Source organism: Lissotriton helveticus, chromosome 2_1 (genome assembly GCF_964261635.1).
Source record: "Lissotriton helveticus chromosome 2_1, aLisHel1.1, whole genome shotgun sequence".
Lineage (NCBI taxonomy): Eukaryota > Metazoa > Chordata > Amphibia > Caudata > Salamandridae > Lissotriton > Lissotriton helveticus.
In genome coordinates, this window is record NC_136059.1 from 1075823335 (window position 1) to 1075839100 (window position 15766).

The 15766-nt window shown below is 40.3% G+C and overlaps 1 protein-coding gene across 17 annotated transcripts in view; it reads right to left on the minus strand.

Moving 5' to 3' along the window:
* The window catches only part of PTPRD (protein tyrosine phosphatase receptor type D), a 1484152-nt gene that overhangs the window by 255941 nt on the left and 1212445 nt on the right, over nucleotides 1-15766 (minus strand). For 8 of the 17 annotated variants that reach the window (XM_078675875.1, XM_078675877.1, XM_078675874.1 and 5 more), the window contains 4 exons: nucleotides 15456-15573; nucleotides 11755-12342; nucleotides 11267-11367; nucleotides 1414-1673 (listed from right to left, as the gene is read on the minus strand). In XM_078675875.1, the coding sequence (XP_078532001.1) occupies nucleotides 1414-1673; nucleotides 11267-11367; nucleotides 11755-12342; nucleotides 15456-15573 (1067 nt within the window). The remainder of the gene's footprint in view (nucleotides 1-1413; nucleotides 1674-11266; nucleotides 11368-11754; nucleotides 12343-15455; nucleotides 15574-15766) is intronic. The other 9 variants (XM_078675878.1, XM_078675876.1, XM_078675885.1 and 6 more) reach the window with 3 other exon arrangements.

Below are 15766 nucleotides of genomic sequence, written 5' to 3' on the forward strand. Positions count from 1 at the left end.
CAGAAAAGCTGATGATCTCCATGGGATAAAGGGATTGTATGAAGGACAATGGGCACAACATGTCTCTTTAAATGGCTGATAATTGCACGTCTGTATGCTCTTCTAAGGAATATTCAGACACTGCATAAGCAACTTTCAATGTATCAATTATCAGCCCCAAGTTTGATCACCCAATACTAGCACGCATTTAAAAGCTCACTCACCTCACTGCAAAGTGACATTTTAAACTGAATTACACACATAATTATTTAATTTGAATGTAACCTTTGTCATTCCAGAAGCACATTCATTCGCAGTATAAACAAGATATTAACAATTAATTCACAAGACGTCCAAACTGGGAAATGCCAAGAGTCAAATGTACTAACGGATTTTACAATCAAAAGTCCAGTGATTTCTAAAATCACTCGCTTTGTGACCACATAATTCATTTCTAATGTGCAAAACCCATTTTACGATTTGGAAAAGTTTTTCCAACTCATAAAATAGGTTTTGTAACCCATACTAAATTGCACCTTGAAAGGGGCATAACAGAGGCATTGCTTCCAAAATAAAATTTGGTTTGCAATGAAACTGAACTGTACCTGTCCCACTGTACAGTAAATGACACCACAAAGGGGGGGTGGTAACTGATTCGCAAAGGGGAAGTTTTGCTTTTGGAACCCCTTGAACTTTGGGAATCATGGGGCCTGTTCCTCATGCCGTTTTTCTTAATGGAAAACTTTATTTCAAAGCAGCATTGGCTCATTTATAGAACATAGGCTGCTTGAATACAAAAGTTTTTTTCTGTTTGGAAATGCACAGAGATGGTGGTCTGCTGTTCCTTTTAGGCCACCATCCCCTATGTTTGTAGCCAGTTGCAGTGGGTAGCCTATGAGATCTGCCTAATTAATATTTATTAATCAGGGTATTCTGTGAGCCCCCGATGAATAGTAATTTTGTGAATCAACTTAACAGTACAGTGCAAAATCTCATACTGGTCGCAAACAGTCAGTGCACAACTAGTGACCTCTATGTGCGACCAGTATATTAGTATATCCATCACCAAGTCACGTAATCATCAGCTTGCGATTGGAATAAAAAGATAAATTGTGTATGCCTGGTTTATTTATTGGGTGTGCCTTTCTGTGATTTAATGGCTTGTGTTCTTCATTAGTTGTTCATTTAAAGGGGCGACAAGCAATAATTCCGTAAACCAGTAAATCCTTTAATGAGACGTGGGAAAGCATGTAAAATCAACAGGACATAAGAACAGAGTGAGAAAGTCCTACAGATAATGATGCAATATCTAGTTTAGTATGGACTCTGTACATATTTTTCAGCATCATTGTAATTCCTCCCTGAAATCTCCAATCATGCTTGTTTGCTCATATTATCTAGCATTCACCCCGCTTACGACCTGCCCGTACTCACTTTATTTTCTCACTTGCAGGTACTTCCGGCAGCTCCACAGTTATCATTCCATCTGAGTTAGTCTTCCCAATAAACACTGGCTTGGTGCGTAGTACATCCGGTGCAGTATTGGCTGTGACCCGGTGCTGGAGACCGCCAGCACTGTTCCCACGATTCGTGAGAACAAAGGAGTAGGAAGTCTCAGGCTTCAAATTGACGATGCGCTTCTCGGTAGCTCGACCATCAACTTCCACAAACTTTTTGCCATCATCATAAAGGATCTAAATGAATGATTCATAAAATGCCCAATCAGTTCACAACGCAAGCGCATAAAGTACTTTCCCATTGCAGAATGTTGAGGGCAAGGGTTACTTTCAAACCACTAACAAGGGCCAGTTAAGCAGAAAAATAGAAAGGGAACACATACTTTGCTGTTCTGAAACCCACAATGCCTATCCCTGAAATTTCACACTGAACTAAGATCTCCTCACCACAAACAGCATGAAGTTCAATTGTGAATTAACAGGATACACCGGATGTGCAGATCTACATCCTAATTGGAAGTTCTTTAATATGGCCCTGAAAGGTTGTGTATTGTAAAATAATGCACATATCCCACTACAGTGAAGAAGTAGTAAAAAAGTGACAACAATGTTGTGGTGTTTCATCAGCTTAACTATTTATTACACTCTTCGGATCACAACACATGTTTGAAATCCATACTGCAGACTGGATATCACAAGTTTGAGATGTTTTTCGTCTTCTGCTCTCAATTCCTACAACTGGTTCCGGGCAAATTGAGAGGCAGACAGTGGGAAACTACGAGCCCCAAAGTATGCATGTGTTAAGGCTGTCTTATTTGGGTGGCCCCGTGATTAGCTTTTCCATAGATTTTACTAAAGCAAAGTCGATTCCAGTCTCTTAAAGTAGACACTTTCAGTATTTCTCCTAATCATTTACTGTGCTTAATTTGAGCCCGTAGTTTTCGGTGCTCGGCACTGGCACTTAAATTTCAGCACCAGGGCCTGTAACTGTCTGCCACAAGGCGGTGATATCTGGCTATTTTAGAGATGACCACAACAATAGTTAATTATTAACTCAATATACATTAAAAATGAATATTGCTTGCCACTCAAACCGTTCTTATGTGTTTGGGGGCTTGAAATAGTCCGAATTGTAGCACTTGTAGGAGTGTGAATGTTAGTGCTTGTGTTGGTACTATCATTGGCGGCGCTGGAGGTGTCAATGTGTGGTACATTGCGGTGTGGCCACCTGACGAGATCCTTGGCACTTATTTTTTTGTAAATTAAGAACTGGTCATATACCAATCTGTATATTGGGTGTGAGTTTTTCAATTTTAGTTTTTCTCCTGAGAATGCATCTTTCCTAAAAAATAACGTTATCAACTCTAGGGTCCAACAAGGCTTTAGGACAGGCATGTATGTGGTGATGAAGGGCTTCATACTACTGACTTTCAGAAATAAAGGGACTCTTAATCAAGCCTTTTTAGATTTTAAGGTGCCTTTTGACAGTGTTAATAAACATAAAATATGAAGGTTATTGGCTGACTTAAAAATCAAATCATTAAAGTTGAATTGAATTGAATTTGAAATTTACATAGCGCTCGAATGCCCAAGGACATCTAGGCGCTGCAGCGGAGGAATATACCAGAAATGAGTAATAGAGGAGGGTTTAAGATGAGAAAGCCGTGTTTTCAAAGCCTTTCTGAAAAATAATAATGCTTGGCAGTTTTTTATGGGTGAAGGGAGTGAATTCCACAATTTAACAGTGTTGAGGAGAAAGCTACTTCCACCCCAATTAATTCTCCTGAATTTGGGTATCTGAAGGAGTTCTCTCTGAGCTGAACGAAGTGTTCTGCCTGGAAGATACCATAGCAGATGCTGTTTCAGGTATTCAGGTCCTGTTCCCAGTAAACTCTTGAACGCTAAACACAAGGCTTTATATTCAGATCTCTTTTTCACCCGTAGCCATTGTAATTGTTTTAAGCCTTGGCACACCGACAGAAACTTAGGAATATTGAACAACATCCTGGCAGCGGAGTTTTGAGCTTGCTGCAGTTTGAGCAGATGCTGTTTTTGGAGGCCCAAATAGAGGGTGTTTCCATAGTCCAGTCTGACCAATGCCAAGGTTGTTACCAATGTTTAGTGTTAGATGTAGCTGAGAGGCGACCTTGTTGGTTTGATGCTGGAAGGTGAAACTGTCATCAAAGATGACGCCCAGAATTTTAACTTTTTGCACTGGGGGGGGAAGTGTTCCCATAGCCAGAGACCACCAGTTCTGAGCCCAAAAGGAGGTGTCAGAGCCCAACAGAAGAACCTCTGTTTTGCTTCCATTAAGCAAAGTTCAAAGTTTAATTTATCATTACCACTAAAATAACTCTGCTCAGTTCATTCCAAGAGTTAGAGGCAGATTAAGTAGAAAAAAGAAATGTGGGTGTAATCAGGGAAAAATTGAGGAGGACTCCCGACTCGCAAACAGAGGTGTTGATGATTAAAATGTTGGGATCCCTACATTGAATCTCCTTTGATATTATTCAAAGAACACACAGCAAGAATTACATTTATAGCTTGGATAAAACAATACAATATTTTTCAGTGTGAGTGACCATAACAGTAACATTTCTCAGCTAAAGTTGGCCTTGACAGTTGATAATTATAAAATAATTTAGATGGTCATTCTTGAGGAGCCAACTGACATTCCTCTGCCCTAGCACACTTTATATCTTCAGAGGTTTTAACTGAAGTTTTGAGAAAATGAATGAGGCCTTGCTAAATGTAAGCAAAGGTATATAGCGCCCTCTACACAAGTCCAGAACAATCTCTTGAACTGACAGGGACAGTTTTTCGGGCGGTGTAACTCGTGTAGCTGCACTTGGTGCTGAGCTCGTGAGGGAGCACTGTGTGTAGAAATAGCTTATGGGGTTAAAAGTAGCTGCTGCAGAGTTCATTGTGTGTCTACCAGTTTCAGGCAACAATAAAAATATCAAGATTACTCTAGTGATTAATCCTCCTGCTGGAGAGACAGCGAAGTTTTATTTAGTGGCGGTTTTGAATCATCGTAAAGTAGTGCAGAGGGATAATGTGCTTTCTGTAAAGAACAGTTACCATGAATATCACAGAAGTGTAATTTATGTGGGTAGTTCAGTAGGTCACTGTTTTTGTCACATAAATCTTTTTGTTACTTGCAGTTCATAAGCTACGATACTAATATGGAACAGTGACCTAGGAACTGTCATCAAAGAGATGCATGCAAACATCATGGTATAGGTTAGAACGCTATGTCCCTTCCCCACATTTCATTATCCTAGTGTTGCTAAAAAGGGTTTGTTTGGGTAGAAATCAGTGGTTTTAGCAGCTAAGTGAGGGTATCCACTGCACCTGTTGGTATATTAATCTGGGTCTCAGTGACATTTGAATCTTTTTATATTTGACCTGTCTGCAGGCCAACAGACAAAGACTGCTAAAACTTCGAAGGTAAGAGCAGGGCAGGGTTTAGAGGTGGGGCCATTTCAGGGAAGGAAAGAGAAAAAGAAATAATGAAAACATAGGAAAAGAACATAGTAAGGCAAATTATGGAAAGGATGTAGCCTTACGGCTAGAGCGGTCGACCTCTAAGCTGGGGAACCAGGTTCGAGTCTAAGCATGGACACTTAACATCATGTGATTCTGGGCAAATCACTTAATCTCCATGTGCCTAACAAAAAAATGAATGTGTCCTTGTGTAACGAAACTGGTGCTCATGTAAAGTGCTCTGATACCTGATATATTCGGGTCTAGTTTGCGCTATATAAAACTCAAATAAAAAAATTTAAAAAAGAGTGAGAGGCGAAAGAAAGATAATGTAAAAACATAACACTTGATAGACACCAGAGAGAAATGGGAAAGGAGGGAAGGAATAAACAACAAAGGAAAAGAGCAAGGATGGAGGGATGAAAGGTTGGAAGGAAGGGTGAATGGAAGGTTGGAAAAAAGGGTTTAAGACAGTACAAATTGATGAAAGCGGTAAAGGATGACTGGATGGATAGAGAGGAAAGGTGCATGGTGAGTGGATGAGTGAAAGGATGGATGAATGAATCCATGCACTAATGGATGATGGATGGAATGTCAATGGATTGTTGGAACAATGACAGGATGGGGTGAAGGATCAAAGAAGGGAGGAATGAAAGGCTGGGATGATGAATGAATAGGAGAATGTACAGGAGAAGAGAACTAACCTATCAAGTATGGAGCTTACTCACTTCAAATACTCAGGGTTATTAAAGGTTTGGTTCAAAGTGGGGGATATTTTAAATTACTCGCTACACCTTTGGTGGAAATACATTCTTGTTAACTGAGAAAGGGTTACGGAAAATGATCAGGGTAACTGTTGGAGGTTAGTAGTGAGGGAATCTGTGCAGAAGAAGGTCATGGGGGTCACCAAAAACATTGTGCACTGTGCATCATCAGTGCTAAAGCCAGCCATGTGAACTGAGAACAGTGAATGGAAAATATACTCTAGATCTCTGACCTCATTCACATGTGTGAAGCAAATCAGAATCAAAGGTTCTCTTCGATACATCATTTAACTATACTTCAGACTATGCCTGCATCTTTCTTTATTGGCATAAAAGGAAGTGGGCAATTCAACAGAATTCTCTAGATTGAAGGATCTGTTTATTTTCAGGGATCTAGATTGGAGCTTTGGGGAGAGATTCTGTCCATCTTTGGGAAAAGACCACTCTGTGTCACTTACAGCAGAATATTCACATTGAACAACAATAATCACAAGCAATTGAAGATAGCAAGTGCTCCTAACCCTCACAATTAAACAACTATCACTCAAGAGTAGATTGTGAACTCCTTTAGTAGAACGTCCACAGAACGTCTATCCTCCCTAGTTGTCTGAATATGATTTGATGCAAGGATCTGACACATTCCCACCAATCAGAGAAATCATTTTACATTTGGAAGATTGCATAGCATCTGATTGTTCTTGGGGTTACAAGTGATGAGTATTTATGGTTAAACATACTGTTGTGTGTTGCTGTATTTATACAAATATTGTAATGTGTTTTTCACAATTTTGCATCAGTGTTTGGATCTATGGCTTTAGCAGACTGATTAATACCATGAAAGTTATTCACTATAGATTGCACTTGCTACCTAAATGAAAACATTGTTTACTTCTCCTGTGGTATACATGCTGCAGAGGCAAGTTGCATTTGTTTGAGGAAGAGGATTTGCTAAAATATTAAGGCAGGTCATAACCATCTTTGTTTGCAGCACTGTGAAATGCATGGGATCACAGTACCAAGGATTCCTCTGGTATCAGAAATGGCCCTTCCTTGATTACGACAGTGTTGCTGGCAATGGGAAGTGCTCTTATTGAGAGTGAGGCTTAGGATTAGGTCTCCCTGTAACAATATCTGCCTTCAAGTCAAGTCAAGTCAGCTCAAAATACTTTATTTCCAAGAAATATATTCTCATAGAAATATTACACTAATTTACCAATTTATAAAAGTAGACAATTTTAAATAGACTAAAACAACAATAAATGGTTGAATCTTCAGCCTTCAAGTCCTGTAGAGTCTTGCTTGTCATCAAATTTTAACAGTTCTACAAATTACATGTGGTCGTAGACCTTTTATTATGATGCTGATTTAGGCAATATGATCTCAGGTGTGCCGGTCTCTTCGCATTGAATGCAGAGAACTGTATTTTGAATTGCATTAGTCCCCGAAAAAGGTGGAGTGTAAAATGTGACAGACTACTTCCCCAGAACATGGTGCCTGATCTGCAGAAGTGGATCCTGGATAACACTGAACCTGTACAGGTCCTCTGCATACATTACTTTATTGTGATCTGTTTGGAAGATCAGGTCTGCAAGGGCATCCCTCATCAAGCAAGTGAGAATTAACATTTCTTGCATTTTCTGACTTACAAAAACTATTTGCTGAAGTCCATGTACAGTGTTAAGGATTTCGCCTGAGGGGAAGCACTCCCTTCTTTACCAGATCACATAAAACATGGTTTATACAAAATATATCATGATGTTTCAGCTAAAGTTTCAATTTTAATCAAAATGTGTGGCCTACATACTAACTTCCTTATGCTGAGACATCTTGCTGGAAACCTTTATGCAACAAATGACTACTAGCACTTGAAGGATACTTGTGGCACCGGCGACAAACTGACCAAAGAATATTAGTGAAAAGTAATGATGGGTGTTTCAAGGGTGAAGCTGTTTCGTACTATGTTGGTATGTATGAATTGCAATAACAAGAGAGAGAGTAAGGGATTTTCCACAAAAGTGGAGGGAGATACTCCTGGTCCCCTGGACCCTAATCTATATAAACAAATGAAGGAGTATCACCATTGGACCAAGTCAATGGTCCTAAATGGGATGTAGGGAGATGGAGAAGTAGTAGGGGGAGCACGGGGAGCACAGGACGGCGTTTAGGCATAATGGCCTTTTCCTTCCAACGAAACACACTAGTTTAATGAGGAACATGCCTGATCCTCGCCCCCATGAAGCATAACAACTCGTACTCCGAGTTTCTCCGTTTATCCTCGCCTATTAGGCTATGAGGACACCAACTGCAAGTATACAGTTTGGTCTTAGGGACCGAGGGTTGGATACACCTTAGCGAGTGTATACCGCCCAGGTTCCGCACACTTGGTCCTGACGTAAACCTGGTAGATTTCATCACAGGTTGAAACATGTAGACCTTTATTTTACATCCAGATAGATACTGCTGGTCAATTTAGCCAACGGAAGTATCCCACAACTGATTTTAACATTGTCCAGTAGTTTTAGAATAAATAATTGTTTTCAAGAAGTTATACTCTGCCAAGTTTTTAACCTCACCTTTTTTTGCACCACATTCACAAAAAACAACCCGCTCCACTGTAGTCAGGTGTCACAGCACACCCGGATGGCACTCGGCTGTCGGGGTGGGACCCCGATGATGAAGCATGTCACCAACCAGGTTGGTGAGTGAGGGGTCTTCTAACAAAAGAATATTTTTCTTTTGTTACTTCTCCATCTCCCTACATCCCATTTCGGACCATTGACTTGGTCCAATGGTGATACTCATTTGTTTATATAGGTATGTATGAATTAACAGTGCTTCAGCAGCCGATGTAAAGTTACAGCTCAAGTTCGAGAGGTATTAAGGCCTAATATTATTGGTACATATTTCTCTGTCCTTCATAAAGGATTGTCATTTGGGAGAGATTCTGCCAAGAGCTGAGTAGGCAAAGGTGTCTATGTATGTCAGCAATATTCTAGAAGGAGCGTGAATGTCCCAGTGGAGCATGGTAGTAGGCAGTGACCAGTTATTGGGCACAGTAATTGGTCAGGAGATCTGAGAAAAGTAATTTGAGAGAGTGGGCTGAGAATGTTCCATTCAGTCATGTCTTATCATACAAATATGAGCAGAGGGAAGCATAAAAGAGATTTCCATGGAGATTCGTGTGTCGTTCTACTGGACTCTACAGCAGCACTTTGATGCTTGTGGTTCTCTCTAAGTGGTGGTCGTTAGTTAAAGATTATCTTCCCAATGAGCCACTGCCACTTAATATGGTCTTGTGTACACATGAAAAAGTAATGAGTGGGGCATGGGAGGTGATAGAACTGCATTGCCTTGTCTGTAGCACATGGGAGGGATTTCACAAATCTTTATCTTTGAACCCTTTGAGACACTAGGTTTGAACCAGAAACAAACTCTCGGTATCATAATGTTTCGAAATGTTAGCTTCTCCCCTTGCAAATGGCATTCATGGTTTCCTGCTGTAAAGGTTTTCACTCTTCCCTGTTCAATTTGTCAGAGCCATTGTAATGGACGTCTGTATATGAGTACCATTTAAAACCAGGTATGAGATACGTTTAGAGAAGTGTTGTCTCAGTCTGTGAGCTACATGGAGGGGAATATGGCGTTGCTTCTGCCCAGAAGATGTTATATTTGATTTGGAGAATGGTGAAGGGAACATAATAGGATTTCTCTGGCACAGTAAATATTTTCCCATAGAAGGAACTCTGTGCTGTAAAGGTTCAGAAGAAGCAAAACCACTGAAGTGTTACATCACACCATGGTGTAATGTAACACTGTGCTTGGTATATCTGGATCTGATGCAATTTTACTTTTTATCTATATTTAGGAGGAATTAATAAGCGTTGGAAAGGACATTCAGTAATGTATATGTCTTGACTGCTCACAAATCTTTTGTTCCCTTAAATACCAAGCAATTTGGTGTAATGAAAGTAAAAAGGGGGAAAGGGGGGAAATTAGAGAACTGCACTGACTCCTTCAGTGGTAGAGGGCACACAAAGTAATGAAACATCAAAGGACGTAAGCCCTCTTCCCCAAGTGGCGAAAAATATCAGGTTATCAACCTACAATGACAGTTAAATCAGTATGTAAGGAAATCTAGAGAGATGGAAGGTTAGATAGTGTTTAGAAGCCTAAACATAAAAAAATGGTTGGACAATTTTTGAACTGTGTTGAAAGCTCCCCCTTCCAAGTGAGAGGTTAGTTGTGGTGGTATGTGAGAAAAAAATACATGATAACTGCTCTAACATTCGTTTGGAGCAGGGCACATTTAATTATTCATACTGAATAAAAGAACATGCACCTCATCACATGTTGAACAACAAACTAAGTTGAGACATTGCCTTTTGCTTCAGCACTGCACGGTATAAGCACAAGAGGTGGCTACCTTCAATTAAATAACCCCACCTGAGTGAAAAGCAACATGGAGGAAACGTCATCTAAAGATAAACAGTAGATGACATCTACAAGCCGTCCTTCATTAGTGGTCTGCAACCACATAAGCATAAACATGCAATTTGACTGATTATGTAAGCTTTTTTGTATGCATTTCGACCATCTTGTGGGTCTACAACTACAGAATGTGCAGCCACAAATGTCTTTTGAATGTCTGCTTTGCACATTTTGAGGCAATCCAAAAGTTTTCTATTGCAAATAAACTCCTAGCAAATATTTTCAGTGCTCGCGACTGCACTTGTCTATATTATTTCACCCGTATGCTTTCGAGGCTGAAAGAGATAACAACCTTTAAATAATGTCATATGGGGGAGGGAGGGGGGACTGTGGAGACAATAGATCCTATGGACCTTTAAATAGAGTTGGACACCTGCATGTGAAAATCTAGACTAAGTGGTAGCATGTCACATTATCCACAAATAATCTGTGACAAAAAGACAGATGCCATTTGCACGGAGCTCTCCCACGTGACAATTAGCTTTATCCAAGGCAAAGAATAACCTACAGCTATCTTTTGACAGTTCATTTGATATTACATTCAATGCTTTGAGGCCCCTTTGCTTATGCAAAATCTAAAATGGGCACTAGCCCTGGTACACATCCTTCACAAAATCAAATGTGCCCAATAGCCTAGCAAGGGTGTTGTGGTCCCTGGTGCAATCAATGAAATTGATCCCTTTGGCCCCTTTTGAGTCGGTAAATACATTCATTATAAGGGTTCAATGAGCCCTTCAGGGCTCTGGGCACTGGAGTCACTGCACCTGCTGCAGCAGTGTATCGTCGCCTCCTGAATTTCTCTCCGAACGTAATTTCTGTGCATTTTTTTAACTTAAATATGTGGGTATTTAGTATATTTTTCTACGTAAAAAAAAACAAAGACACTAAATGGTCAAAGCTAACTCAGTGTTCCACAAAGCAGAAATAAAGCAGTGATCCGAAGCATTCCGGCACGTGGATGGAGCAGGTGATATGATTCCAAGAGGAAAACAAACATCCTCTAGACAATATATAAACCATGTAGTTTGTCAAACATAACCGCTCACCTTTCCATACCACATCTTTTAAAATATGTAATTGAAAACAACATACTTTGAAAGGCATGGCTGAGTTGTAGTTTTCTGGAATCTCCCAAGACAGAAGCACGGAGGTCTTCATTACCGCTTTTACATGAAAATTTTTTGCAAACACTGCTGGAAAAGTAAAAACAATGTAATTAAACCACCTCATGGACCAAAGCCCCTCGACCTTTCCCTGCTGTGGCATTCGCTTAACATTGTAAAAACAAAACTTCAGGTTAGGCATTTGCTCCTCAGAAGTAATCATTCACTCTTCATATTTACTCACTGCCAACTCTCTAAGACATCCTTCCTTACCTGAAAACAATGCAGGCGTGAGCAAGCCATGCTTGGCCCATGAGGTCTGATTCTTTAGATATAGGAAGCAGGCTAAGGTTTTTGTACTTTACCTTTTTCTGTTGAATTTATTTATAAGATGGTTTGTTTTAGTTATAGCTTCCAAAACATTGCTATCCAAAGACTGACATTCCTTTAACAAAGGCTCAAGTAGACAAATCCTACCTTGATCCACTGGCAGTGTCCTGAACTGGACACTTGGACTATAAGGACCAGCCCCTTTGCTTGTGTGGGCACGCATTTTTACATCATAGGTAGTATCTGGCTTTAAGCCAGTGAGAGTCACAGTGGTGTCGATCGCTGCAATGAGGAGCTCAGTGGGGTGGTGTGGGGTGTTGATATCCCGGTAAAGCAGGGTGTATTTGGTGATGATACCATTTCTTTCTGCTAAAACTGGAGGTTGCCATGTAAACTGGACAGATGTAGAGGCCGTGCTATCTGAGTGAATGTTCAGTGGGAATCCACTAGGCACTTCCTCAGGAATAGAAATCTCTTTTATGATCTCTTCCCCGTAACCAACTTTATTCCTAGCGGAGAGCTTGAAGACATAGGATGCTCCTTTGTGGATGTCTGTAGCAGTAAAGTGATCCTCCTTCTCAGAAAACTCCAAGGTTGTAACGCTATCCAAGTCTTTGCGGCCAAATTTCAGACGATATCCCTGCAGGGCACCAAAGGTCTCCACCGGAGCGTGCCACTGAATGAGAGCAGTGTTCATCTGTGTGTGACTAATCACTAGACGCGGTCTGCCTGGAACTAAACAAACAACATTGAATCAGCACTAAGAGAAGTAGCATACAACTAATGTTTTTTTCCTAATGGTTAATATGCCTTCAGGTCAGTTACATAGATGTGTTAACAACACAGAAGGTTTCAGCCTAGAAGAATGCAATTTCATGGAAAGCGCACATGATCCCCCCACCACACACACAAATCTTGACTCAATTGCCCTTCTATACACATCACTTTGCAAGAAGCAAAATATATTTGTCATAGAATGTCTTACCCAATGGCCTCTCATACATTACCATGATTGACACGAGCAATGAGTGAAAAAGTAACTCAGCAAAAGTATGGAGAAAGACTTCTCAATGAAGCCTCTTTCTTTAATGTTCCTGCACATTAGATAAGTAAATGATAATATCTGAGCTACATAATAAATCTCTTTTGTAGTGTAACATTTCCTAGGTCCAGGCGCGGGCCGTGGAGGGAGTTACGGTGGGGCAGGGAGGCGGGGAGGGGGCGGGGCAGGGTGGAGAGGGCTAAAAACCGGCACCTGGATAATTACAGGTAAGTAAACAATTTAAATAATAAAACGAATTTCGTAGCGCGCACTGCATCGCAAAATGCGATGCAGTGCGCACTACGAAATTCGTTTTATTAATCAAATTGTTTACTTACCTGTAATCATCCAGGTGCCGGTTTTTAGCCCTCTCCACCCTGCCCCGCCCCCTCCCCGCCTCCCTGCCCCACCGTAACTCCCTCCACGGCCCGCGCCTGCCTAGGTCTCAAAGAGTTAAAGAGATATGGAGAACAGTTCACTGAAGTGGAAAAAATAGTAGTGGAAGTTGTAGTCTAGTACCTGTTATTGGTAGTCAATACCATTAACTTATTCGGCATCAATGCAGAGGCACAGAATGCAACCTTCTTCCTATTTCCAAAATAATTGAGCTGTGTACAGTGAATGCACAAGATCAGAAATCTTGCGAGTAGTGCATGAGCTGCAGACAGATATGTTGTCTGCTTCTGATGTTCTAACTTGAACAGGGTCAAATTTGCCCAAGATGGCCTGGTACTTTGAAGTCACAGATCAGATGAAAATGTATGTCACTGTATTAGCGAGACTAGCTGTAAGGTATGAAATCCCTTCGAATGGACAATATGCTCACACTGAGTTGGGACATTTGCCAGAACAGTTCACTCATCCTGTGAAATATAATTGCAGGTGATTTAAAGCTGAATTTAAGGGACCAGTAATGGAGCCCATTGATAAAGGTACGTCAGAGATGGGGTTGAATTGCTAAAAGGAATTCAAATGTACACAATAAATCCACAGCCCACGTTTGTGGTATTGAAGTCATATAGTAAGGTAAAACTATTGAGCATTCCTTTGAATGTTGCCCATCTCAGACCCAGAACTTGATAATTCCCTACTGCCTTCTTTCCTACTACACAGTAGACACTGTTCAAATTACTCGTGATTGGATGATGGCTGACGGTGCCAAATTCTGTAGTGTCACAATATGTTGTATTAAAAAATAATTAGGTCTTGAAAGTGTATACACTTTGGATGTGAATAATGATATTCAGAAATAACTCTAAAAGTTTAATATAAGATCTTCTATGTAATCTGTAAAATGTTGACCTTGGCAACGTCAATATCATAAAGCTTCTTTACAGCCTGTTTGATCTGGTTCTTGTTAGCCATGACATCAGCAATGATGACTGCACATACATTATTCATCTGGATAACCCTAAAGATTAGTTTACTGCACAGTGTGAGCAGTTTATACAGTGAATGAATCCAGGTCTGTTTGCAAATTAACTTGTTATTTTTCCCAGGAGCAAAATAGTGAGCAGTTAAATGATCAGAGGGTTTCGGGATGCCAACATATTTGCCTACAAGTCTAGCCAGTCACTAACTGGAAATTGTATTTTTTTAAAGCTGCGTTTAATTTACTAATCCTTTTCCCCTCATAATTTATCTTATGCAAGAAAAAGTTCAACAATACGTGAAAAACACACATGCAGATTCACCAAGTCAGGATCTGCTGATTCGTATGTGCACAAAAATGTCACTTACAATCACTGAAAAATTGCAACATTTGCAGATATCTCCTCGTTCCCATGCCATGTGAGCTTGGGAAGTGATTTTTCTCAGAGATGGTCAAATGAAAATGCAATGCAAATGGGGCAAACATCAAAAAAGTTGACAACTTTGTAAATATTCACAAACATTTGTAATGCCTTACTACACTATACGTGTTTTAACATGCATGTAACAGCCCCAGTTTTTAGGAGATTTAGGGAAAGGAGTTGAACATTCGGGGTGTTTACTCTGAAACCTATTTTTTGTGGATTGTGAGATCTATTTAGTTTTTGAGACGCACTGTTGTATTTTTATGTTGATCTGAGTTTTAATTTAAACAGCGCATTAAGTAGCTTTTTGAATGGCATTGCATTGTACGCTTTGATAAGTAATTATCAAAATGGAACATAGGCATGCAGGGCGTTTAATTTATCAGTTCAATAATCCAGTAGCATATCTTTGCTTAACTAGACCATAAAATACTAAAAGAGAAAGAGAAAAAATATATAGCAAATGTAAAATTAAATTGCTTGTTATTTTTCTCTTTTCCTCGGCACACGCGTTCTAAACCTCTCCAACGTGTACTTGAAGCGCTACCAGATATTTAAATGGACCAGCTTTTCTAATGAACGGCCTCGTACAAGCAGAAATTACGCCGTCATTATTGTGTGATCACTGAATTTTCGGGCACCATGACTGGGGAGCAGAATGAAAGCTTCAAAATAAAATTCTCTCAACTGCTGTTCCTGTTTTCTGAGCTTTTTTTCCGCTGAGTGAAATGAAATGTAATACCTGCCGAAGAAATTAAATTAGCAATCGCGTCTATTTATGCTTCAAATGTGAGCGGGAAATGAAATAGAAATCAGTGATCAGCAGCCGTAGCCCACTTCTGTCAAAGTTTTGTGAGAGTTTTCTCAGTGGAATATTGCAGTAAAAGTTGGCACAAAACGTGCTCTGCACACTGTATACATTTTTCATTTCCGTAAGACAATGGAAGCGGCAAACGGCAAAGAAAATCGAAACTTACACGTAATTAAAAAATAAGGTTGAAGGGTGTTACCTGCGCCGGTCGTGGATACCACTTTCGCCTTGCTGCGCGCTCCGTCTCCCTTCGTTGTGTAGGCTGTCACAGTGATGGAGTATGCAGTTTCAGGCTGCAGTCCAGAGATAACCATTTCCTACAAATAAATGCAACCGGAAACCGTATTAAACTTTTATTCTTCAGCACAGGAAGACGTGGAATTAACCAGTCGTAGGCTATGAAGCGGCTCTGGAAACCCACAGGCACTGGTAAGGGCCTCGAGCCTATTGTGCCCCTGCATATTACCTTTAGCACATTTTAAACGCATCTTGGCTCCCGTGTACAGATAT